Source organism: Sus scrofa, chromosome 15, assembly GCF_054392235.1.
Source record: "Sus scrofa isolate SSC_HxYL_T2T_F1_AM1 chromosome 15, Sscrofa_HxYL_maternal_Yorkshire_Landrace_v2.0, whole genome shotgun sequence".
Lineage (NCBI taxonomy): Eukaryota > Metazoa > Chordata > Mammalia > Artiodactyla > Suidae > Sus > Sus scrofa.
Genome location: NC_139397.1, coordinates 108,501,587 through 108,529,047, shown reverse-complemented (window position 1 = coordinate 108,529,047; position 27,461 = coordinate 108,501,587). Strand labels below are relative to the sequence as shown.

General features: G+C 38.9%; 1 protein-coding gene across 6 annotated transcripts; it reads left to right on the top strand.

The window, feature by feature from the left end:
- Positions 1-5,160: 5,160 nt before the first annotated feature.
- Positions 5,161-27,461, top strand: SLC40A1 (solute carrier family 40 member 1). Of its 6 annotated transcripts, none has more exons than XM_084999195.1 (9): positions 5,161-5,215; positions 6,497-6,681; positions 7,153-7,220; positions 12,242-12,401; positions 14,811-14,926; positions 15,948-16,074; positions 22,909-23,154; positions 23,915-24,568; positions 25,710-27,461. In XM_084999195.1, exons 2-9 carry the CDS (start codon positions 6,639-6,641, stop codon positions 26,021-26,023), a joined length of 1,728 nt encoding a protein of 575 aa, XP_084855321.1. In that variant the 5' UTR covers positions 5,161-5,215; positions 6,497-6,638; the 3' UTR covers positions 26,024-27,461. The 6 variants fall into 6 exon arrangements, with proteins under 6 accessions (XP_084855321.1, XP_084855320.1, XP_003483749.1 ...); XM_084999194.1 differs by having other exon boundaries at positions 5,161-5,230; XM_003483701.5 differs by lacking the exon at positions 5,161-5,215 and having other exon boundaries at positions 6,318-6,681.

Genomic DNA, 27,461 nt, shown 5'->3' with positions numbered 1-27,461 from the left:
ATTGTCGACTGAAGAAACCTGTGTAAATATTATAACTCTCCTAGGAGAACATTTTCTAAGTATGGAAAATTATTCTCAAAAATGTATTTCTTCAAGCCCTTGTGGCTATCAGAGCCAAGCAATACAAGGGCCCATCCCTTGGGCAGCAGCCACAAAAGCTGGGGCACCAGACAACCAGACATGTGTATAAACTCCCTCCAGGGAGATACTGGTGACTTGGAAAGGGCAAGAGGGAGAGGGCAGGGGAGGTACCCATGGGTTTCCTTGGTCTCCGGAGAGTATCTCAGTGGTCATTTATTGGCAACGGATTGGTGAGATTTCCTAAAAGCTGAATAACAACCTGCTCCGTTGCAGAAAGGAGTCAATTCCAGAACCTCCATCAGAAGGTCTGTTTGGTTTGGGGAAGGGTCTTGGTATCTAATGGCTCAGAATCAACTTTTCTGCTAGTGTTCCACAGAGAAGAAGTCCACCCAAACCCAAAGAAGACCTAAGGTGGTTTCAGAGTCACCAGCAACCTGGTTGTGAAAATACAAAAAGGACCAAGACTCTTACTGAAAGACAAACTCTGAATCATAGAAGACAAGTTTCTTTTAAAGTAGTATGCAGAGGGAAAATAAGACCCTTTCTTATTCTTTTTCCTTTTCCTTTTCTTTCTCTCAAATGTCTCAGACAGGATGTTTTTGATCTGTTCCACAAACATTAAAAGAAAATGATTGTTTTTTTCAAGGGAATAAAGTCATGGGAAAAAATTTTTAAAAAAATGCATTTCTTCTGCCACTATAAAGAAATCCCAATCTCCTATACCCAATACTAATTCTGTATGTTGCTAAGTAGCTTAAATAAAACTTCCTTAAACATGTAAAATCTATACTGGTTATGCTCTTATTTCCTTTTGCAGTGTCAAAAAATTCTTTTAGATTATTTCTGAGATAACAAACATTTCTGTAATGCTCCAACTTTTCATACTGATTATAAAATTCAGCAGTAAGCAGTCTAAAAAATAAAAACAGAAAACCCCCAAATATTTTATTTTGATCTACTGTTCCTTTTTCATATCAAAGAGCATAAACCTGAGCTTCTCACCAACCTATTTGTTATTTTTTCCATCCTATCACACATAATGCTCTGAAAGGGGAGCTGTCCTATCAGCTGGACTTGGGCATTGGGCACCATGCAAAGTTCTCTAGCAGCTCTTGGTATTAGGTGGTTTCCACCTCCATCAAAGGGATGGTATTACCCCCAGTTCACCCTTCCGCCAGTTTTACATTGGCCTCCACCATCAACGCTTTGTTTTAAGTCCCTACTGGGGTCAGAGTCCCCATCATCTCTAAGAGCCAACAGGAAGAAAGATCCCTACTTATGCTTCTTGGCATCACCTGTGTTGTCCCAAGCTTATTAGGTGGTGACAGGCAGAATAACAAAGCAGTAAGAGCAAGGGCTTTGCAATCAGACAAGTCTAGGCTTGAATCCTAGCTCTTCCTCTCTCTGATTGAGTGACCTAGGGTGAGTTATTTAACCTCTCTGAGTCTCAGTTTCTTTATGTGTATAATGGGGATAATAATAATATTACTTCATAGGGGTGTTGTGAAGATGAGACAAGATGATATCTGTTAAGTGCTTCTGGTACTCTATGCATATGATGCCTTTTGTTATATATGTGGCTCAAGTGCAGATAACATTTCTGGCAGACATCCTTGGGAAGATCTTCTTCTTATACTTTTAACTGTCCTTAAATGTTGAAATAATCACTCTAGTCAATATTTTCTAATTGCATCAGAAAGGAGGGCTGTGTCCAGGGCACATGGTTAAGAGTCTTCTTTATCATATTAGGGTCTTCCTTATTACAGGATTTGTGTGAGCATAAATTCAAGCACCCAAGGTGAGGGATATCATTAATCAGAATTTTATGGCTGTGGGACACTATTATCTTTTACTATGCTGCACTCATAATTGATGTGTTATTATAATTGGGCATTTTATAAGACTCCTAAGGAACAAATAAACAGTATGAAAGTAGTATTTACTGAAATAAAAAACAGACAAAGTAGGAGTGCAAGCACAGTGATTACATCAGAAAGAGATTGGGGTGGGGAGGGAACTGGAAAACAGGGACTCTTACAAGTACTGGATATGTGGACTGTGTTTCAAAGGAACGTTCAGGAACTCTGAAATTTTTGCTGAGAGACCAGATTGCAAACTTCATGCATAAGTCTATGGCTAACTTAGTGGGAATCAACTTCAGGGGGCTGCTTAGAAACAGGGACACAGTGGTGAGTGTCTGAGATAGACTGAGGGTCTGAGAGTATATGACACAGGAGCTCTTTGCTCAGAGGAATGAGGTCCTCCATGCTTTCTTCTATGAGGGGCTTGCAAGCAAATGATGCAATTGAAAAGGGTACCAAGGAGATCAATTAAAATGACTGAACTCTGGAGAAACCCATCCCTGTTTATTTCGCCTGAGGAAGGCAAGGCTAAGCAAGGGAATATTGTGGTGAGGCTAAGTGTTTTCTGTTTCTAAGACAGCATACAAAACAGTAGGTTTCACATTGTAACAGGAGAGATAGATTAGGCAGCAAAAGAAACTGCCTATGGCAAAAGTTGAGAGACTGAAACATTTATGAAATGAAATTTGTATGTATTTTCTGGGTTGTACATGGAGATGCTCCATGGGTTTTGTTTTGTTTTGTTTTAGTTTCCATTGAGTGTGATGGACAAGATAGTCCTTTTCATCTTTCCAAATTCTCTTTCATTTTAAGATTGCCTATGCCACATTTGGCCAATGAACTATTGCTGAAAAAATGGCAAACTTTCCAAGTAGGGATATATTTATTTATTTAATTTAATTTAATTTTGCTTTTTAGGGCCACATCTATGGCATATGGAGATTCTCAGGATAGGGATCCAATCGGAGCTGTAGCTGCTGGCCTACACCACAGCCACAGCAACACCAGATCCAAGCCTTGTCTGTAACTTACACCACGGCTCACAGCAAGGCTGGATCCTTAACCCACTGAGCGAGGCCAGGGATTGAACCTGCATCCTCGTGGATGCTAGTCAGATTCGTTTCTGTTGAGCCACAACGGGAACCCCTATTTATTTATTTTTAAATTGAGGTGAACTTGCCATAACATAAAATTCACCATTTTAAACCATTTTAAAGTATATATTTCAGTAACTTTCAGTACATGCACAATGTTGTACAACCATCACCACGTCTAGCTCAACATTTTCATCACCCCAAAAGGAAACCCCATACCCATTAAGATGTCATTACCCATTCTCCCCTGCCCCAGTTCCCAGATCTGACAAACACTTGGATGCTTTCTAAGAACAGTGAATTTTACAACTCAAAGCTGTAACCTACTGAGTGTGTGTGTGTGTGTGTGTGTGTGTGAGAGAGAGAGAGAGAGAGAGAGAGAGAGGAGAAATGAGAGGTCAGCATTTATGAGAAACTTTGTAAGGTCAAATCTAAACGAAATATTCAAACAAATTGGAAACGTGGAAGGATACTTATTTTTTTTATTTAGTTGTCCATAACTGACGTGACTAAACGTAAATTTCTCAAGGGTCCAATCCCCTTGGAGAAACGTAAAACACTGTTTAAGATATGCCTGCAGCATTGAGAAAAGCTTTTGAAGGGCAATGTGGCTTTATTGCTCCTACTTTAGGCTAAAAATTTTCACACTCGGCAGAAGTTCTGTCCTGGATCTGGGTTCTTCCTGTGATAGCTGATAATAACCCTATTACTTTTCTTTAGAGCAGTGTAGTGGTGACCATTGTTTATTCTGCATTTATTTGTCCTGGTGAGCACATCAGATACACAAGAGGAAACTTAGGATGCCTGATGGGTAAGTGAAAAAGCAACTTAAAAAATAAAATAATAAAATCTCTTTTATTTTGCAACAATAAATACTAATCAGTTTTAAATTAAAAGATACATTTTATTCTGGCTGGATTTTTTTAAAAGTTAAGTAACCTATTTAACTTACCTTTGAGAATGAACTAGAAAATGGTTTTCAAGGCATCTATTTTTTTGTAAACTGATTTAAAACTTGCATGGCTTCTTTAGATATGATTGTATTGACAGGAAAGTTGTGTTGTCTGAGTTCTGGAAAAAATACATATGACTTTTGAAAGAAATCTTAATTTTCAGCCAGTCAAGTAAGTCCTCAGGAGGAGGAATAGCCAGTTGGGTCTTGTGATTTAAGCAGTGCTTTGTAATCTAGAATGTCAGGGTCAGGAGATTACTGTCATTTTGCATTTTGTTCGTATTTTTATTTTTTATTCCATTATCCTTTTTCAATTCCTTTCCATTTTGTAAGCCCCCAACTAACATATCTTGACACCTTGCTGGTTTTAGTGATTTGGATCTTGCTTATTTTCTTTCCAAATTTTCTTTTTCACATGCCTAACAGCAGGCTCCCACCTGTCCTTTTTGCCACCCCACCCCACCCCATTCTCTCAGTTTTGGCTTCATCGGACTCCCTGATGACAATTGGAATTAGTCTCCAATTCACATTTTGAGGTATACATGATTTACTGGCATTTATCAGCCCGTGTCAACTGGAAGTATTTTTTTTTTAATCAACTGAATCTCCCTTTAAGCCACCTGGAGGCTGAGGACAGAACAACACTCCCCTTATGGCAAGTAAAAAATCAATATAAAGCCTTCGGAAGTCCTCGTGGCTGAAAGCCACTGTGCAAATGTGCAAAGTATCATTATCTTTTGCGCCTTGCTTGAGGACATATCAACAAAATTCATCTCCAGTTAAGAGATACCATAATGTGGAGGGGATTAATTTGCCAGTTCCCTCCTTCTGTAGGTGCCTCATATGAGGGTGCCTTGGTTTACGTCTCAAGGACTTGTGGACACACGACCCTATTCTCTAATTTTAGAGGACAGACCACAACCTCTCTAGGACTGAAGAGAAAGGACGTGAAAATGTGAAAGAAAGGAAAAAAGAGGGCTTGAGAAGGATAAAAGTTAACAGCAGTAGCTAAAGTGTAAATCCTCTATCTCTGACCTCCAGACCACATCCCAACCGAATCCAGCTGCACCCCGCCCGTCGACCTCTGGGGCTCCTGATCGAGAGTCTAGATACAGGGCATATATTCACGTGTGTCTCCCTTCATTACTAGGTGACCGTCGGGCCTGTGTTTAGGGTGTGGAATCTAGTTGGAGTTTCAATGTGTAGGATCCAGTCCCGGAGCTTCGGTGAGATTGAGAAGGGTAAGGTAACCGGGGGGGCTAAACGAGCTACGGGGGCTTTCGCATAGAGGAGGTAGGGGTGGGGATGGAAAAGTCAGTAAAGGTTCAAGTCTGGTATTCTTTAGCGTCCTTCACCTGAACTTCCAGGACACCGAATGGATGTATCGGGACTGGGATACAACTGGGATAACCGGTATTCCTAGTAACTGCCTGCCAGTTTCTAGGCCATTTGGAGGAGAGGTGGGGAAGGAAGCGACGCGCAGGTGCGGGCGGGGGCCAGAGGGAGCTGAGGGAGAAGGAAGGATGGTGAAGGAGATGCTTGCGCCGTTTCCTCCTGGTTGTATCTCCAGGAAGGATTCAGAGACCCGAGTTCTAGGCTGGTGGCTGGGTTCCTAAGTCACTGCGGGATTTAACCCTTATAGGGTTCCATTTTCTCCTCTGAAGAGGTCTGGACCCTGATCTTTGCGCCCCTTCCTGGCCCTTAATTCTGGTTCTTTGAGGGAAGCCCCGCTACGCAGTCCTGGGAAGAAGACATTCCGCAGGCGGGCCGGAATGGGAAGGCCAGGAAAGCGGCCTCTGTGACATGGACTATGTTTATTTAGCTACTTATATTAAAAGTGATTTTCGTTTAAAAAAAAAAAAAAAGATGTCCCCCCCCCCCAAGCCGGGCCTGGAGTTTTGCACGACCACCTTTGGCGGCCGCCCTCTTCCCGAGTCGGCCAGGCAGCCTGTGCGAAGCGCAGCCCCGCAGCCCCTACCCGGGCTTGGGGCATGCATCTCCCCGCCCGCCAGGCTCCCGGTCCTGCCCTTCCCGGTCGCCTGGCCTCCCTCAGCCCCTCTCGCGGCCTCCCGGAGGAAGGAAAACCCGGCGAGTGGAGCGAACCCGGGGAAGGTCGCAGCAGGCCCGCAGCTTGTTTGCAGCCAGTCGAATGCTAGCGCCGCGGACTGGCGGCGACTCCCGAGAAGGGCGTGGAAGGCGGCTTGGCCCCGGGCCTCGCGCCGCGGGGACGCCCGGGTGGCTCTGAAAGGGAGGGGGCGGCCCAAGAGGCGGTGGCGGCGGGAGCCCCGCCCCGGCCCCGTATAAGTGCTGGGCTTGGGCCGGGCCCGCGGCGGCGGCGGCAGCGGCGGCGGCACAGGGCACCCGACGCGGTTCGGACGCCTGTTGAGCCTCCCACCCGCCTCCATAAGGCTTTGCCTTTCCAACTTCAGCTACAGTGTTAGCTAAGTTTGGAAAGAAGACCTAAAGAAGACCCCGGGGCCGTTTTCCTTTTTTTGTTTTTGCTACAGTTGTCTCGGTCTTTTTGCACAAAGCTGTTGTGTTTTCAGAGGTGCTCTCTTCAGTTCCTTGCATTCCTGCTAACAAGCATCTCCGCAAGAGCAACAGCGGCAGCGGTAGCAGCAAAAGAACGAGTGGGGGTCGCCTTGTGTCATGACCAGGGCAAGAGAGCAAAACCGCCAGGGAGGATGCTGTGGTGAGTTGAACCAATGCAGTGGAGACCCGCAGCTCCAAGCAGGTGTTGGAGGAATGTGGCTCAGCTGTTAACCGGAGTGCTTTGTAGCTCCTTTGACTCTTGTTTTGGTGGAGGTTGAGGAAGAAAGGAATTTCAAGGTATGGGGAAAGGGGCTTGTACACAGGCAAGGATGGAGTAGACTGGGCAATTTGGATTGCCTTATTAAAAATGAAATGGAGTTTAAAAATGTTGAAAACAAGAGGTTGTTTTATTGTATGTGAAGTTATGCAGTTATTTATTGATCAACAAGTCATGCTGCATTTTTAATCAACCCATCAGTGTCTAGGTGACTTAATAAAATATTCGTGATTTACTGCACAAAGTGGATTTTAATAATTATGTTTAATAAGAGCAAATGAATAAGCATTCCAACCTCAGCTCACTCAAGTGACTAACTATGCTTTTTATCTCACCCCTTGTGTGTCTTTGCAGGATCCTTAGCAAACTACCTGACCTCTGCAAAATTCCTTCTCTACCTTGGTCATTCTCTATCTACTTGGGTAAGTGAAAATCTGCAGTAGTTCTTCCAACATACTTGCACAATTTCTTATTTCCTTTCATTTGGTCCAATTGTATTAAGCCATCCTCCAGTTTTGTCATGCAGCTAAAGAAACAAATCAACCAACACACATGCTTTCACGAAAAAGTTATTTTCACCAAAGATGTTTTCCCAAAGGTGTTAGCAAATGCTATTTAATTATTGAATTGTCACACTTTGTGTAGATTGACAACTATCCAAAGACACGATTAACAAGGGCAGCATTAATGGTATTGTTTGTTAAAATGTATTTTGCATTATAAAAGGCTTAATAAATGGTAATATCTGCCACTGAGAATGAAGGGATATGTCATGGACCTTCAGTTTTTTCACATTTGAAGATATTTCTCTATTTTCTTCTTTCGTTAAAACTATAAGTTCCAGGAATTCCCACTGTGGCTCAGCTGGTAACAAACCCAACCCCTGGCCTTGCTCAGTGGGTTAAAGATCTGGCGTTGCCCTGAGCTGTAGTGTAGGTCGCAGGTGCAGCTCAGATCCTGCTTTGCTGTGGCTGTGGTGTAGGTGGACAGCTGCAGCTCTGATTCTACCCCTAGTCTGGGAACTTCCATATGCCACAGGAGTGGCCATAAAAAGCAAAGCAAACAAACAAACAAACCCTATGAGTTCCAGCATACTGCACTATGAAAATACAGTATAATAGTGCAGTGATTGGCTTAGGCTAAGAATAGCATTCTAAGAGTAATTTAAATATGATTCACCCCAAGAGCAAATATCTGAGTGATGAAAATTCTGGTCTTTAAAAATGTTATCTTCAGGTAGATAAGTGCGGGGCATCTCAGCCTATCGTAAAAGCCATTATCCAAGAAAATCAGCAACTAATTCATAATTATCCCTCTGACTTCTTATGTGGTCTTGGAAGAGTCCCAGGGTTCCTGTGAACCTTCAGCAACACCTACCAATCCAAAAGAATAATCCCAGAGGATGCTGGATTTATATTTAATTAATGCTGATTAGAATATTTTTCAATTAAATAACCAGTCTAATTGTTTACAAGCAACAAATCTGAGTATACTCTATTCATGCCTCATATATGACATTTAAAGGAACCATAGTAAAGAGAAAGACTTTTGAGAGTAAAGTTTGTGAATGTTATTTTCTTTTTAAATTGAAAACTTCTATTAGATCATCCTTAAGGCATAAATGCAAACTATTGTATGAGGAAATCTGTACCGATGCCCTTGGGAAATTATTAAACTAGGTTATCAGCTCTTTAAGAAATACTTCAAAGATGGCTTTTTAGAAGGCCAGTTTCTATCTCCCCAGAGGCTTAGACAAGGATGACTCTGCAAATGCATGTAAACAAAGTGGAACTGGCAGTTCATTTCCTATAGCTGATGATGCTAGTAGAAATCTAGTGAAACTACCCTTAATTAATCTAAATCAATAGTTCTTCCAGTTTAATTCAGTAAGTATTAAGTATTTATAAAACAGATAAGTGGTGGAGATAGTATCTGAAATTCTCACCTTGTGGTCTGGACCTATCTCCTAGGGGAAGAAGGTGCCTAACTTCCAAATACTGATTAAGTTTAAGGTTTATGTGACCTTTTGTTATTAGGTTGGCAGGTCAGATTTGCCAAAAAGGGTGGAACTGTGATTGTTCCAGGAGGATTTTTTATTGTGAAAAACATCAGAAAAGTGACAGCTGGTTACTCCAATCTTACAGTAAATTGAGCAAAAGGAGTTCTTGTGGGAAACTTGGATTAAAAAAAACAGAGCAGTTACAACCATAAAAGGTTCAGTGGGTTTTCACTTACTGGAGAGGAGTGTAAAAGAAGAGTGCTGTCTAACTCTTGGTAATTCTGCCTTTGGAGTTTTGTCTCCTGTTTGACACTTTGCCAGATTTTATTAGGACAAAATATGTGTACTTATTTATATATATGTAAACATATGTATATGTATATATCCATTTCCCTGCCAATTCTGTCAAGTCATGGTTTCCTAAATGCTGACTATAGTTTAGAGCTGTTAGAGTTATATCAGATTAGTTTTGTGTGAAGTTGAATGCTTTTTAATATCTGCCTTCATTTCTGTCTACCAGTGGATCAATGTATTTTACTCTATGCTGTTGGAATACAAAGTATGGTAAGAAGTGGATCATGTCATCAAAGAGCTTATATAATTTAGTGTGGCCTTTAAAAGGTATTGCTAATTATAAAAAGATAAGCAGTGTAAGGCCGTGAAAGGGGTGGCCAGGGCTTATATCTTAATGTCATTATGCTATGGACTGTCTCCAATTATATGCCAGATGTCTTCATGGCGCCAGCCCTTACTTACTTAGTAGAGGTCTCTACTTCATGCAGAATGCCACCTTCCTGCCCCACCCTACTTTATTTTTCCTCATAGCATTTATACCACCTGACCTATTCTAGATTTGGTTTTGGTCTCTGCTCATTGGGATGCAAGCTACATGAAAGCATGAATCTTAATTTTTGCCCACTGCTGAATTTCCTGTGCCTGCTGTAGCATTGGGTACTTAGTAGCCTCTCAAAAAGTATCCAGTGCATTAATGACTGTGATCATTCATTCACTGACATTCATTTGGCCTTGGGCTCTCAGTCACTCATTAATATGGAAACCGATCCTCAAAGTGTGATGACAACCTGTGGGAGGGCAGGAGATGGATGTAAGGATGGGTAGGTTTGAGTTGCACTCTATCAGCATTTACTGAGACTTTACTTAGTTCTTGGGCTTTGTGAGTATAGAATCTGCTACTTCCTAAAGCCTAAACCTGTTGGAAATTGGAGTAAGTGGAGCAGTTTTATTTCTCTCCATCAGGGAGGTGGCATGCCATACAGAGAGAAGCCAGAGAGAACACTTTCATTTCATAGCACTTGTTTCAGTGGCCTGCTTTAGAAAAATCTAAAACAAATTCTTTTGTAAAAAATATAGGAGTAAGACAACAAAGAAAGAAGCACTAGTAGTAGAATAATATTGTTTATTCTTTATGTTAAGAAAGAGGAAAATCTCGGAGTTCCTGTTGTAGCTCAGCAGTAATGAACCCAGCTAGTATCCATGAGGATGAGAGTTCGATCCCTGACCTCTCTCAGTGGGTTCAGGATCTGGCATTGCCCTGAGCTATGGTGTAGGTTGCAAACTGGCAGATGTAGCTTGGATCTGGCATTGCTGTGGCTGTGGCGTAGGTTGGCAGCTGCAGCTCTGATTGAACCCATAGCCTGGGAACTTCCATATGCTGCGGGTGCAGCCCTAAAAAGACAAAAAGAAAAAAAAGAAGAAAATCACTTATGGAGGCAACCTGTCCTTTGAGGCATTTATATGTTTTTTGTCTTCTCAGAAGTTTGGAGATTTAGATAAAGTATCCCTCTTCTCATCCTATATTATGCTAATCAAATTCAAATTTGCTTCTCATGAAGATTAAGAAAAATAGCCTAATTTGTCCTTCTTACTGACATTTTTATCTTAATTTATAAACTTATCTTTTTATTGGTTTCAAACAATTTTATGTGTCTCACATATTTTTAATCATTTAGTACACTGGTATTTGAAATGTAATTCCTACCTAGGTGGAAAAATTTCAATTGTCAAAGCAAACCTTAAAAAGCTGTCTCAGAAATTATTATTATTATTATTATTATTATTATTTTGGTCTTTTAAACATTAACATTTTCCCAGGTTAGGGGTCTAATCAGAACTGTAGCCACTGGCCTATGCCACAGCCACAGCAACACCTGATCCAAGCCATGTCTGTGACCTACACCACAGCTCACGGCAATGCTGGATCCTTTAACCCACTGAGTGAGGCCAGGGATTGAACCTGCATCCTCATGGATGCTGGTCAGATCGTAAATGATGGTTATGGCATGTGTACATCAGTTTAGCTTTGAATGCATGAGATTGTTGTCTTGGCTTTATTAAATTTTTAAAATCATTTGAACTGCCAGAATAATACTTTGCTCCTTAAACATTAAGCTTGTTAGGGGGATGTCAAGTGACTTTGGAAAGAACTCAAAGTGTAGTGATACTTCTAATCCATAGGGGGCCTAGGAACTCGGTTTCCTGTAGTGATTTCTTATAGGGATGGGTTATGATAGAATATAGTTGTCCTATTTTAGATTAACCTCAGGAGTCAGGGATGGAGTCTAAAATCTAATTGTAAGGCTCGTTATAGATTTCTTACACATTAATTTACCTGACAACTTAAATGTTATGTTATTCTACCTTTTGCAGTAATGAATTCCAAAATTTCCTTATATACTCTAGAGTGAAGAAATGGTTTTTTCCCCCTTTCAAAATTCATCTGTGTTAAAATGTTAAAATAACTACTTGCTTATATATTTATTTCTTTCATCTTCATTCATATGTATGGTACCTGCATTTGCCCATATCAACTTCATCTTTCTGATTGTCCTGCTGTTTTATGACTTTGAAGTTTATTTGTAAAATGGAACATAGATTTTAGAATGTTAGAGGTAAAAGAAACTTTAGAGGTCATATAGTCCATTCTTGCATTTTACAGATTGGAAAACTGAATTTTTCTTGATGTTCAAGGCACACTAATGTTTGTAAACTATACTGTAGTTTCATTCTGGTTCAGTAGCAAGCTCCTTTATGCCTCTCAAATCAGGATAGGTAAATTCCAGATAAAAATCTGATGCAAAATAGGAAAAGTTTTATCTCAAAAAAAAAAAAAAACCCAAACAAAACAAACTTCTTGGACTTGGAAACTGTATTTTTTTCTAGAATGATAAGGAGTATGTTTGTTTCATCAATATCATGCTTAATGGGGGAGTTTACTTAGTAATTGGGCAAGAATATTTTCCATTGTGCCTGGACAAACAGTTTTAATAGCTGACCACATTCAATCCATAGAGGAATTGTTGACTTTGACAATCTTATGGTCTAGGTGGAAAGTACCGTTTTGATAGGGAAGCAATTTCTTGAGTATAATTGACTAGAAACTGAAAATGCTTCATCAGAATTTTTTCTCTTCTCTGCTTATTCAAGGGGGATCGGATGTGGCACTTTGCAGTGTCTGTGTTTCTGGTGGAGCTCTATGGAAACAGCCTTCTCCTGACTGCAGTCTATGGGCTGGTGGTGGCAGGGTCTGTTCTGGTCCTAGGAGCTATCATTGGTGATTGGGTGGATAAGAATGCCAGACTTAAAGGTGAGTGGTGTGTTTGTGGGGCCAGTACCTGAGCTAGAGAGAACCACTGTGACAAACCCACTGGGCATCTGCACACAGCCCCTGAGTGATGAGTGCTCATGGGTAGCACCTCTGCATGGAGGGTCTGGGGCTCCTGCACAAAGTTGGGATGCCAGGACATTGAGTTTTTAGATTTTTTTTTTTTTGGTATCTTTGGCTATTTTTAAATTTCAAATGTTAATGATTAACACCATAGCACTTTTCTGGGAACCATGTTAAACATTAAAAGTTTGCTTAACTCTGGCATCCTTTTTAACCATGACTTGCCCTGGAGTCCATTTAATAAGATGTTCCTGGGACAGCTTGAACATCTGTCCACTGGGTGTCTGTGTTTCATATAAATGGATGTATCGGGGAACTGAAAACTATGGAATCAAGAAAAAAAATCTGTTTCTGAATCACAGCTGAATTATAAATATTTGAGGGAAAAAGAAATGATAATATATTGGCACTTATTCTAGAGCATTAATACTGAAATCATTAAGTATTATATAGAAAAGAGAGGAAGTGAATGAACAGTTCAATTATTCAGAATATAAGGCAGAGTTCCCTTATGGCTCAGCGGGTTAAGAATCTGGCATTGTCACTGCTGTGGCTCTGGCTACAACTGTGGTAATGGGTTCGATCCCTGGCCCAGGAACTTCCACAGGCCATGAGTGCAGCCAAAAAAAAAAAAAAAAATTACAGAATATAAGGGCAATTTGGATAAAAATTTAGGAGGACAGAAGTTTCCTTAGTCGCTCAGTTGTAATGCTAAGACCTGGCCATGTCTATCTTAGACATTGGGGAAAGACTGAGGTAGCCATTTCTTTCAGTGCAGGATGACTACCCCTGGAGAGAGAATAACTGGATTATCAAATTCTAGGACTCGATGCTATTAGTAGAATGGCCAAGATGGACATTTTTCTATTGTTTGAGAATTTACATACCAAAACACATATAGATAAAAGTTTTGTATCCTAGGAAAAAAAAGTCTTAGTTATTAACGCTATTATACACAGGAACATGGGAATGTTATACATAGAGACCTTTAGCCTTATGATTGTTGAACACTGAAACTGTAGGTTAGGAAAGAATGGTGAGTTGGATGAAGAAGAGTGTGGTGGAATAGCAACCTGGCCCTTGTCCCATGTAATTGACTCGTGTCAGCCTCCATTAAAATCTTCTTTGATGTCTCTAAGGCTGAGTTAACCATGTTTTTTTCTGCACTCTCCTGAAGCCTTGTTTATACCTCTGTCATCACACTAATGTTCTTATAATTATCTGTACACATGCCTCTCTTTCCTGTGGTCTGTAGGGTTCTGAGAGCTAAGCACCTCATTCAGTTCATATTTAATCCTCATGCAATGAAAGAATGAGTTATATGTTGGAAATTTATTTCAAACTAATTTCAGAAAGCAGTTTGTTTTGTCTCGAGGATTTGATATAATCTTCCAAGTCAGAATGAGCTTTGCTATCCTTAAAGGCAGGAGATGTAATTATACCTTACATGTACAACCGTCTGTATTTTTCAAAGTGCTTTTGTAAGTATTTTATTTGAGCATCATAATGACCCCATAAAGTAAGGAAGATATGTATTATATCCTCACCTTATAGACATAAGATATAAGATAAATTAACTATCCTGACCTAGGTTGTCTCTCCTAGAGAGGGGCAGAGGAAAGGCTAGGAAGTATCCTTACCTGGTATACTAACTTGTCCTTATTCCAGCACTTTATCTACATGTGTGCCTCACTCTCAGAAAGCTGGCATTCACTATGCGGAAAGATATAGTTTAGAATTTCATAGCCATGCAAATGGCACTAGTATTCCAAAAAGAACACACTGCTTCTTTATTCTTGGCAATTTTTTACATGTCTCTCATATTTATCCATACTATCCTATGAACTTCAGCCTGCCACGTAGGAGGTTATGGATTGCATGACCTCCTCCTTAACCTCCTCCATAACCTCCTTCATGTTCTTATTTTTGCCTAAGTAACAAAGCTCCGATATGTGGATCTTGTTGATGTAGTCAATATTGTTCTTTTTATGACAGTAAACTTTCAAGAGGATAAACTAAATGATAAATGAAAATGTGGTCATTATGAATGGTTTCAACCAACAGGGAAAATTGGGGATACTTCTTTATTCTGTCTGTAAGTTTTACTGATCTGATGTGATGTGCTGGGTCCTACTGGAAATAGTTGAGGCAGGATTTACTTCAGGAATGTTTTTATTTCTTGTAGTAACTTTTAAGAAGTTTTAATTGATTTTTTTTATGCTTGTAGTAATTTGCTATGCATTAATATAGTAGAACAGTGATGTGTGGGTAAAAGCAGCTCCACTGAATGCTTTGTTGTATGAATCCTTTGTTTCTCCCACTATATAGTGGCCCAGACGTCACTGGTCATCCAGAATGTTTCGGTCATCCTGTGTGGAATCATCCTGATGATGGTTTTCCTACATAAAGATGAGCTTCTGACCATGTACCATGGATGGGTTCTTGTAAGTTCTCAACAAGATTCTTGACAGCAGAAAATTGAACACCTGGTAGTGGTAAAAGACGAAAACTCTTTGAGGCTAGGGAATGTCTTTTTGCAAATAAGACTTGTTAATTTCGATCTCTGTGTCTGCTTTAATATCCCCTACCACTTTGGTTTTGTTTTATTTTTGTTTTTTGCCCAAAATAGGCATTTATTAAGTATTATTTGATTTTAAATTTTGTTCGTTTTTTTTTTATTCGTTTTAGTGGCAGTACTAAGAGTTGCTAGTTTTCAGCTTAATAGTACTAACCTGTAATTTGTTCACACCATATAATAAATGTTATCTGTGTGTGTGTGTATTAATAATTCATGATTGTGTCCCTCCAATAATAATTGGTATTTCTGTTTGAGGAGATGGACTCGATAACTTCTCATACTATGATTTCATGATAGTTTAATGGAAAAGAAGAGAGAGATGGGTATAGTGGAAAACAATAGATTTGATGTCATTGTTGAATCTTATTACATATTTTTGACTAATATTGTAGAGTTTCAAAGCCAGGTAGGACAATAAATCTTCTGTCCTCTTCATTTTGTTGTTGAAAAAAATTAAGACAAAGTGATTTTTGCTGATTGCCCATTATCAACTGGAAAGTGTCAGACTCTGATTTAAATAAAGGTTTTCTTACTACCCCCTCAATATTTTTTCCAAAGGACATATTTGTGGGGGAAGTAAAAACTAGCCCTATGTTAACACTTTATGACAACTATGTCACATAAATGTGCATATGACCATTAGCATTTTTGTATGATGTGTACCACAGATAATATAGACTAGAAAAATATGCCTTTTAACATGGCCACTGGTATTTATTGTTTCATGTCTACAAAGTAAAATGGTTTCTTATGATTTTGTGAAATGAAATTTAAATAAAAATTTATTTCTATGTCATCAAAGACCATTTTAAATTATATTGTATAGTGAGATAGGTACAGTGTGGTAAAACTGACACTTTTATCAGTTTTTCCCTGTAATTCTTTAGACTTCCTGCTATATCTTGATCATCACTATTGCAAATATTGCAAATTTGGCCAGTACTGCTACTACAATCACAATCCAAAGGGATTGGATTGTTGTTGTTGCAGGAGAAGACAGAAGCAAATTAGCAGGTAATTTGGTTTTCTCTTTCTACTAAAATGGGTTATATTAGGATTCACTACAAATCAGTGGTAATAAATTACACTTATGCCTTTTTCTGAGTATTTTTAAAGAATAGTCAATTGAAAACATAGTCTTTTTCTTACCAGTGCAAAGATTTGTCTCACTGCTCTGAAGCTAATATATAGAAGAGTGACCTTCTCTTTTATTCTAAGTAAACCTGGCAAATTAGAAGAACATTTCTTTTGACCTCTTTCTTTCTTTCTTTTAAATTCTGTTAACTGTTTCCAAATGTTTAATTAATGCTTAGAACAGTGAAAATCTGACATGGGATTTTTTTCAGTCATACTATAAAAATTATTACCAGTATTAACTGGTCATATTATGGATATTATTTTTATCCAAACCAAATGGAAACAACTTAAGTCTATAACTTCTAGTTAATTCCTTCAACTTTAAAGTTATAATTGTTATTATAATTGTTATTATATTATGCATGATGTAATTGCTTTTACAAATACTAAAGAAATGGAGGACAGAACATAGGTTTTTTAGGAAGTTTATGTCTTTATTGTCCATTGGAAATATATACAAGAGGGCAAATAAAGGCTGAAGAATGCTTACAAAGCAACATGTCCATTGCATCAATATTACTTGGGCCGTGAATAACCTACTTCACTCAATATTCCCTACCTCCCCCAGCCCCATACAGCACCCAGACACAAATTGGATTGAAATTACACAGAGTAAAGGAGGAGGGGTATACATATCTGCTGATCAGGTCAGCTGAATTAACTCTCCTGGCCATTGAGATAATGGGTATCACAGACACATTGCCTAACCATCCTGACTGACAAGAAAACCATTCCTGATGACTACAGTTGGCTTATCCCAGGACATGGAAGAGAGATTAGGTACTGGGGTGAGCAAGCAACTTTGTTTGACTGGACATGTGGTTAAAAAAGATAAAAGAAAGTTGGGAGAAAGCGAACAAAATCTATGTAAGGTCTAAATGAAGAAAAAGAATTTGCTTTAGTCATCACTCTGTGGTAGCAGTAATAATATTGCTCAAGATAGAAATACAGCAGTGATCTTAGAGGTTGGTGAGTGAGGAAATGAATTTAGCACATGTGAGTCTGTGATGCAGACTTCTCTTTGGAGCTAAAGCAGTGATTCTCACTAACTTTTCTTCCTGTGATTATTTACTTATAGGAAATAATTCCATATCTCTTTTAGCCACATTGAATTAAAAGATAAGGCTTTGTCCTTTTTTTTTCCCCCCAGTGTTTCTTCCCTGTTCTTTATTTTCTCTTTTTAGTGTAGTATTTTAAGGATGTACCACATGTCCATGTTTTAAAATTCAAAGGATACAGAAGGGTATATTTTGAAAATATATCACATATGTATCTGTTGGAATACATTTTTGGGGAAAAGTTGGCATTTAAGATAATTCTCTTCTCTGAATATCTTAACTCGTATTGACTCTTGGAAGTCTATATGTCTGTAATTGAAAAAAAAAAAAAAGCCCTGAGTAGAGAGAAAGTTACTCAGAATATTTCATTTTGTGCTAAATATCTAAAATAAATAAATAACAAAAAAACAAAAAAATTCCACGTAACTTTGGGGCAATCTTTCTGAGTCCAAAGTGATATTCCAGGAAAATAATAAAAATATGGCTGGCCATTTCTCAGCTATCTTTCTTTATGTGGGGAATTATTGCTGAGAGGAAGAATCCAGGCTAACAAGTGTACTTTCTGACCTGGAGTTTCTCAAGTTTAAGAAAGGAAGTAAGCTGCCCAATGAACTCTTGTCCTCTGTGAATTAGTTTAGTAAGCAGGGCTCTTTCCCATCCAGCCAGTAGTGTGGGTTAGTAGCCCAGCAAAGGAAACCCTCCATGGACTTTTTCCTCAGGTTTTGACCTCCACATTTTGTTTAAAAATTAACTAAAAACCATGCTTCAAAACAAACCTTGCTTCAAAACAAGAAACAAAAACTTCTTCCATTTGAAAGTTAACCAGGCTGTAACCATGGATTTTTGGTACCATTTCTGCTATCAGACAGAATTACAGAACAGAAAAAAAGGAGGGTAAAGGAAAAATAGAAGAGAAAGGGGAAAAGCATTTGAGGAGGAGACTCCAGCTGCCGCCTTGGGTCCTTTTGATTTTGGGTCTCTGTACACAGAAACCTACTCCAGTCAGGAATAATTTATGTTTATGCAGGCTGATTTTTTTTTTTTTTTTGGTCTTTTTAGGGCCACACCCATGGCATATGGAAGTTCCCAAACTAGGGGTCAAATCAGAGCTGCAGCTCCTGGCCTATTACTACAGCCACAGCAATGCCAGATCCGAGCTGCATCTGTGACCTACACGAGAGCTCACGCCAATGCTGGATCCTTTACCTGCTGAGCAAGATTAGGGATTGAACCAGCATCCTCATGGATACTAGTCGGGTTCATTTCCTCTGAGCCACAACAGGAACTCCGTATTTTGAGATTTTTGAGGTTGCTGGCAAAGAAACCAAGCAGGAGACTGGGCAGAGCCAGCTGAACCTGTGTGCAGTGTGTGTGTGTTGGAGAGAGAGAGAAAGAAGGCGTGAGCCCATAAAGAGGGAAGGTTATGAGCTGGATGCTGACTACTCATTCCCTCATCCCAGTGTTTCTTAATTTCAGAGTAATTTTTTAACTGGGAGGTAGTACCACTGAGGGTAAAGAACAAGAGAAATTTTCCCTGGAAGGTGGAAAAGTTTTAAAATTTCAGTAACATCAGGTCAAAATATAGCTGTTATCATCTAGTTTAGACAGCTCCAGAAAAGATATTCTTTTCTTACAAAAATGCTGTTAATTAATCTTTTAGCTAATTTGTCTAGGTAATTGATTTACTGTTTTATTAAAACACTCCCTCCAGCCATGACCCTCAGCCTGTTTGAAACACTTCCTTTCCCAGACGTTTTACTCCATCTGTTATTTTATTTTCTTCTCCATTTCCTTTGTTAATTACTCTTTATTAATAGCTTCTGAGGTTTTTCTCGTCCACCATTCTAAAGAAACATCTGCTGGCATCAAGTATGGCAGATAAATTTCTTGTTTGAATTATATTGACTGAACATTGATTTCACATTTGAGGTAGACGAACCTGCCAGCCGCTATTTGCTCAGCAAATCTTTTCTTTACTATGAGTCTATGAGATGTAATATACCCTTTAAAATAGCAAGTAGTTATTGAAGTCATGTTCTGTGCCACAGCTGTAGCTGCAAACAGTTCAGTTGGAATTAAATGAGCACACATTTGTGTATCTGCATGGGAATAAATATAAATGTGCAGAAAAAAAATGGGTTTGCACATTCAGAGGACTGATTTTTCTCTAGCTGGTTACCAGTAAAATGATTAGGTCTTTTTGAAAAGTTATCATTTAATTTGTTCTGCTTTAGAAAAATAAGAGCCATTCTCTGACACTATATTACATCTAAACATTATTTATTAGCTTCCTTAGACATTTCTAAATTCTAAATAAAAGACATTGGTGACATTAGAAAGTTTATGAGCACTTGAAACAGAGGTAATGAATGAGAAACAAATCATTTTAACTAAATTTTGTTGTTTTTCAGAGGGTTTCAGATCCAAGTGTATATTTTCACTAGTACTTGATTTTTGGACTCAAATTACTGAGTTCTTTGGGTCAATTCTATACCTCCCTGTTAGGAACTTATTACTGGGGGGCAGATGGAATATTTTCACTAGTACTTGATTTTTGGACTCAAATTATTGAGTTCTTTGGGTCAATTCTATACCTCCCTGTTAGGAACTTATTACTGGGGGGCAGATAGAATGGTGGACTTCAACTCTGCAAAAACGGTCGTGTGTACATACGATCAATGAAACTGCCTTTACCTCTTAAGTGAAAGGTGAAATATGTCAAAGTTCTCCTGTTATCATATAAGCATTATACACACATAGGGCTGATTGGAAGGCTGGTGAGCACCAGGAAGAACTAGAGAAGGCATAATGGCAATTTTCTGTTAATGTTCTTATTAGTCACGTATTGCTTTTTCCTTAAGGAGCCCCACATGATTGTAAGGACTTGTCTCAGTAATCTTTGCTCTGCTCTATGAGATAGAGAATGAGAAAGTAGTTCATTTTCTTGACTTCCTCTCCTTCATTCATCCTGTTCTCCACTGTGACTCAGCTATATGTTCCCAGAGTCCACTTCCATAATCTCAATCTTTGGCATCCAAGACCTCCTATCTTTCCAGCTCACTCCTCCTGGGACCCCAGCCCCAGCACTCCTCCAGCCTGGTTGGCACCAACGAGTAATTACTCTACTACCTATTCACTGCACATGACCCCTCTTGTGTCCCCTCCTTACCCAGCTTCAATTCCAAGGTCAGTCGTTCTGACCCTGGGATGCCTCTTAGCATATACTCTCAGCTCACTTAGCCTCTCCTTTTGTCACTTTCCTTATATAAGACCCTCTCCGTAGTAGAACTTGGCTGGTGAAAAATGTATGCCTTTGCTCACTGTTCTCACTTAAAGTTCATAACCACTGGATTCATATGGGGCCTTTCATGCTGCCAGCTGATCATACTCTTCTCTGGTGCTTTCCTTCTCCCACTTTCCTAAAGAACTATTTTGGACTTTCTCCTTTCTCTTTATGCATTCAATATCTCCTCTCCCATCCTTACCTTCCCTGATGACCTGGCTTTGTATTCTACTGAAAAAATGGAAAAATGAGAAGAGAACTTCCAAGTGCTTCCACCATCACATCGCTCTTCCTCCTTCCACCTGAGGCCATTTACATGACCTCCACTCTTGTGCTATTGATGAATTGCTTGCACTCCTCTCTGAGAACAGCTCTGCCACTTGTGCCATAGATTTAGATGCCATACCTTCTCATCTACTGTAACATTCGCATCAACATATAAACATGATATAATTTGATATCATATATAATTTACTCTTCTTAAAAATCCCTGTCTCTACTCCTCTACCATGCCATTTCTTTATTCTCTTTCTGAGCAGAACTTAACAAAAAATATCAATGTTCACTCTTTCTAATTCCTTTCCTTGGTTGGGGCCTTGCTTTTTATAATGTCGGCCCCATTATGAATCCAGGGAGTGCCACTCACTTAAAATATAATAGAAGTGGTGTCCCCTGAAGTTAGCAGCAGTCACTTAAACCAACTTCAATCAGACATTTGCCCTTACTGCTCCACCAGCATTACTCTTTTTGAGGTCTTCAATACCTTCTATGTGATCCATCTAAAGCTGCTCAAATTTCTTGGCTTATCAGCAGCAATTGTGTTGGTTACTCTCTCCTCTTTGAAACACTGTCCTCTCTTGGCTTCTCCTGGTTTTCCTCCTCCTTTGCTGGTTCCTCCTCATCATCCTGACCTCTGAACATTGGCATGTCCAGGACTCAGTCAGCAGACTTGTCTCTTCTCAGTCTACACTCACTCCCTTGGTGAGCTCAGCCAGTGTCACTGCTTTAAAAATCAAGCAGCTGATGATCCCCAAATCTGACACCTCCTTCCCTAGACTCCAGACCTATATGTGTAACTATCTGCATGATGGGGCCTCTTAAATGTCAGTAGGCTTATCAGAATCAGCATCTCTAAAACCAAATGGTTATTCATTTGCCCCAAACCTGATTCTTCTGAAGGCTTCTCTTTCTCGGTAAGTGGAAACTCTGTCCTTACGATAACTGCTCAGGATAAAGAATCATCTTTAATTCCTCTCTCTCACATACCATATCTAATCTGTTCAGAAGACCTCCTGATTCTACTTTAAAGTATATCTGGTATCTCTTTCTCTGTTTCTGTTGTTACTATCCTGCTCTATGCCACATCATCTTGCACCTCTCTCCTTGCCTCTGCTCTCGTCTGTGCCCTCCGCCCCCCACTCTACAGTGGTGTCTCATCACAGCAGCCAAAATGAACCTTTAAAATGATGCCACACGGTGCTACCTCTCTATTCATTAGTTTCCAAAGACCTCCTCATTCATTCAGTGTAAAAACTGAAGTTCAGGTAATAGACTAAGACCCTACATGATTGGGCTAGTCTGCCCTCCCTCTCTGACCTCATCTGTTCCTATCCTCTCCCGTCCTTTCTCTGCTCCTGCCCTACTGCCTCCTTGCTGTTCCTCTTGGCATGTTCCTCTGCCCCAGGACTTTTGCATTTCACTTGGTCTGGAATTCTCCTTTGACATGTTTGACTGTTTGCTTGGTGGTGCCCCTTAATATCCACCTGACTTGCTCTTTTGCTTCCTACTGCTTCGTGTCTTTGCTGTGATGCTGTCTTTATTTCCAGCAAGTTCTTCCTTGCCCTTGCCATATTTGAAACTGAAGTCTCCCCCTTCCTCTGAGTACTCTCTATGCCCTTTTCTGCTTTGTTTTTCACTATAATATTTAATGAACATCTGACCTGCTACGTATTTATATGCTTGTTGATTTATTATCTTTGGGCTCCCATGGGAATGTAAACTCCATGAAGACAGGGAAGGACAGACTTCATTTTTTGTTATAGTGCCAGAATGGTGCTTAGTTCATAATAGGCATTTAATAAATGTTTGTTGAAATAAAGAATGTAGAGTTACTATTGAATTCATTTTTTTAAAAGCTGATATTAGACTAATTTATATAATCCCAAGGGAAATGATTTTTGAGGCAATATTAATGTGACTTGATCCAAACGACAAGTGATTTTCTAACAAAATGGTTTGCTTGCAGAGTGCTTTTAGGAATTTCCGTTGTAGAAATCTATACTCTTGGTTTATGAGTTTGTATTACGTAAGTGAGCAGTCTCTCTTTGCTAGGATTGCACATTTATCTGCCTCTTTCACCTACCTGTGTAGATATGAATGCTACAATACGAAGGATTGACCAGTTAACCAACATCTTGGCCCCTATGGCTGTTGGCCAGATTATGACATTTGGCTCTGCAGTCATTGGCTGTGGTTTCATTTCGGGATGGAATTTGGTATCCATGTGTGTGGAATACTTTCTGCTCTGGAAGGTTTACCAGAAAACCCCTGCTCTAGCTGTGAAAGCTGTTCCTAAAGTAGAGGAAACTGAGTTGAAACAGCTGAATTTATACAAAGGTAAACTCATCAAAATATCCAGTCCCTTTATTCTGATTTTCAGACCTTAAATGTTGGTTAAGAGCCAAATAATTTTGAATTTATATCAGATTGAGTTACGCTGAAGGCTTGTATGAGGTTAAATATATTGACTTGGTAGTGAGTCAAAACCCAGGCTTTTGAGGACCAACTCGGAATTCAATCTCAAGGGGTTGGAATGGGACCCCTGACCTTTTTCCTTAATGTGAGTAGGAGACACAGAGGGGCAATTAATTGAGGGGTGGCTGGGCAAAATTGATCTATAGGAATGGGAAGAACAGTGGGAGAAAGGAAACAAGAGAACTCCTAGGGGTCTATAAAGGGAGTTACATGCCATTTGTAGGACAGTGGAAGGGAGTGAGCACATGAAGGTAGGAATTTCTCAAGAAAGAGAAGAAGTTGGGCTTCCGAACAAGTGGAATCTTGATAGGGCCCCAGGAAATAAGATTCTGTGTTTTCCCAGGCAATTATTGCATTTTATCTGATGAGTTTTCCTACTATTTACTTTGGTGGGATTAGAGAGGGGAGAGATATCAATAGTATTTTGTTTATTTAACATAAAAACTTAGAGATTGTCCCTTGGATGGAATTCTTAGATGAGTAAAAGAAAATGCATATTATATTGCATGTAGCAGAGTGTGTCCATGGGGGAGGGAGAGGGAGAAGAAAAAATACTGAGTAAGATAATTGGCTTTTTTTCCCCATGTCTCCTCCCTCAAATAATGATGTCTTTTATTAACAGAAACTGAGCCAAAACCCTTGGAGGGAACTCATCTAATGGGTGAGAAAGACCCTGACATCCACGAGCTTGAAAATGAGCAAGAGCCCAGCTGTGCCTCGCAGATGGCTGAGCCCTTCCGCACCTTCCGAGATGGATGGGTCTCCTATTATAATCAGCCGGTGTTTCTGGCGGGCATGGGTCTTGCTTTCCTCTATATGACTGTCCTTGGCTTTGATTGCATCACTACAGGGTACGCCTACACTCAGGGGCTGAGCGGGTCCATCCTCAGCATTTTGATGGGAGCATCAGCTGTAACTGGAATAATGGGAACTGTGGCTTTTACGTGGCTGCGTCGAAAATGTGGCCTGGTTCGGACTGGTCTGATCTCAGGATTTGCACAGTTTTCCTGTTTGATCTTGTGTGTCATCTCCGTGTTCATGCCTGGAAGCCCCTTGGACTTGTCTGTTTCTCCTTTTGAAAATATCCATTCTAGGTTCATTCAGACAGAGCCACTTTCAATTACACCTACAAAAATACCTGGACTCATCTCTACAACTGATATGTACATGTCAAATGGGTCTGATTCTGCTAGTATTGTCCCTGAGATGAGCCCTAAACCTGTGCCTATAATCTCTGTCAGTCTGCTGTTTGCAGGCGTCATTGCTGCTAGAATCGGTAAGAAATCTCTTTTTGAATATTAATGAACCAAAGTGTCTTTTTGCAAATGTGGGTTCAGAGAATTCAACCCTCAAATGATAAATGGGTCCCTGACTGTTAATTTAAAAATCCACTATTTACCTGTATACATAATCTAGTTATTTATTATGAAATTTTTATTTTATAGCTTAAAAAATATATTTGTTTGTGTGTACATGCACTTTCTTAAAACATGGTTAGAGCTTGAAAAATTTTCCTAAGTGGATATCTTACTCTTTTAATGTAATTTAATTAATTTTTAAGAAAGATGTTATCAGCAGTGATTATACTTTTAGTAATTTAAAGGCTTTATATTGATGTAACTCTACCATACTATAAAAGTACTATAATTTAGAGAATATTTAATGGGACAAGTTTTAAAAAAAAGTGTTTTGGGTTTAAATTTTTTAAAAAGACAGTAGTTAGGAAAAAAAAATCCTTCAAAAGTCTTATCTAGTGGATGCTTATTTATTATATACTTTGCCAAACAAATGGATTTCATAGCTCTAGAAGAAAACGCAATGTAAAGACCTCTTACAAAGCAACACTTAAGTAATCATTAATAGAGTGCTGATGAATTAGCTCTGCCTGAATTCGTTCTTGAAATGAAACCATATTTATCTTGTGATATAAAGCAGTTCATTAATTTATCAAAGACATTAATATTTAAGCAAGACAGCTTTATTGTAGGGGATTTAGAACCCAGGCAGTAAATGTATTAATGGTTTAAAGTTTCCTTACAGTTTAACCATAACAATATATTAGGTCCATTCATTTTAAACTTTAAAAATACTAGTACTTGTAATAGGATTTATTGTGTCTCTGATTTCAGAGTTTTGATTTCATAGTATGAATAATCACAGAAAAACAGAAATAAGAAATTTGTAGATAGGCTTATTTTTGTCTTGTGGCTGTAAAAATAATTTCTTGAAGCCACTAACAACCTAGGGTTTATTGATGAAAAATAAGTCTCTAAGGCTATGATAAATGTGCATACGATGACTTGAAGGTAGTAGGGCTAAATGTGTACTTGGCGCATGTCAACAGGTTTTTTTAGTCTATAAATCGGCACTGTATGGCTTTAAATTAAAATTGTCTCTAAAAATATCTTTTATTACAGGTCTTTGGTCCTTTGATTTAACTGTGACACAGCTGCTGCAAGAAAATGTCATTGAATCTGAAAGGGGCATTATAAATGGTGTACAGAACTCAATGAACTATCTTCTTGATCTTCTGCATTTCATCATGGTCATCTTGGCTCCAAATCCTGAAGCTTTTGGCTTGCTCGTATTGATTTCAGTCTCCTTTGTGGCAATGGGTCACATCATGTATTTCCGATTTGCCCAGAAAACTCTGGGCTCCCGGCTTTTGGTCTGTGGTCCCAATGACAAAGAAGTTACGGATGAACATCAAACTAATACATCTGTTGTGTAAGACAGTTTAACTGTTGCTATCCCTGTTACTAGATTATGTATACATGTGCTTATTTTGAACTTCAGAATTCCAATAAATGGCTGGGTGTCTCTCTCTGGTTTTATCACAGCTATACCCTGAGGGCTAAAAGCTCTTTAGGAAAACTTAAGCCAGAAGAAATGAGCTGGTTAATTTCCGTTATATTTAAGGATAGAGAACAATAGGGAAAGAAAAACTCAGTTTAAAGATGGAGAATAAAATAGTAACACTGCCTTTTCCTTATTTCTCACGAGTATAAGACTTTACGTGAAAGGGTGGCTAGTCACGTGAATTAAGCTATTCTTTGGCAGATATTTATTATCTGTACTAGAATTAGATATATCGGTTTTCCCTAAAACCCCCTCTTGTTCAAGTCTAGCTAATTCACTTTTAAAAATCTTTGTCTCAGTTGTCTCATAAAAACACATTTTCTTCCAAGTGTGAAGATTAAAGTTTGATAACCAGTATTATTCTTATTGATCCTGTTGAGCTTAAGGGATTTACTTCTATGTGGAAAAACGAAATGCTTAACTAGAATTCCCTGATAGGGTTTGTGGTTTAACTTTAGAGAGCACCTTCATATTTTTATTATCAGATAGGGCAAAATATTGTATTAAGTATATGAAGCACTTCATAAAATGGCTGTCACATAAGCTGCAGGTAGAAGCAAAGCTATAGAGTAGATTTATAACACAGTAAATGCATGAGGACTTCAAACAAGCCAGTAGTTTGGCCACAGAAACCAGAAGTTAAAAGCCACACGGAAGGGCAAGTTTGTAATTTAACCCATACGGCTATCCTTAATAAGTTCTACCTTAGAATAGTGAGGGAGTAAGCCTTCAGCCTGGCAAGTAAAATGTTGCAAGTAAGCCCATACCTGGAAAGGTTTTGCTTTATAAAGCAGTTGATTTAATATGCTCCAGTAGAGCATTTTTACTTTTACTGTTTTGTAGCCAGGAGTTATTTTTAACTAGTCATTTTTAACATGATCTAGTTGTAGAGCATGACTGTTCATAAATGTATCCCTTTCAGATGTCTTTGAGAAGAATAGAGGTGGGAAAAAACCCTTTGTATATTTTTAAAAACTGTTTTACAAGTCATTTTGCAACATGCCAGTACCAACGGGGTACTTTGCCTTAACCGTTCATGCACTTTCATGGAGACTGCAATACGTTGCTATGAGCACTTTCTTTATCCTTGAGGTTTAATCTTTTTCTTCTTTCTACAGTATGACATAATGATTTGCTATGTTGTAAAATCTTTGTAAAATATTTCTATATAAAAACATTTTAAAAAAATCTTGATTTCTTTTTCCTGAATTGCATTCCCCACTTTTTCAATATTGCTTTTGTTACAGAACATCTATTTTGAGTAATGTATTTTGTTTTTTGCTCTATAAAGGACTACAGTTTCATAATAA

Bases quoted from the DNA above. Each gene is read 5' to 3' on its own strand.
- SLC40A1 (XM_084999195.1), top strand. From the start codon at position 6,639: ATGACCAGGGCAAGAGAGCAAAACCGCCAGGGAGGATGCTGTG. The intron at 14,927-15,947 runs GTAAGTTCTCAA...GTAATTCTTTAG, and splicing joins TGTACCATGGATGGGTTCTT to ACTTCCTGCTATATCTTGAT. The intron at 16,075-22,908 runs GTAATTTGGTTT...CTACCTGTGTAG, and splicing joins AGACAGAAGCAAATTAGCAG to ATATGAATGCTACAATACGA.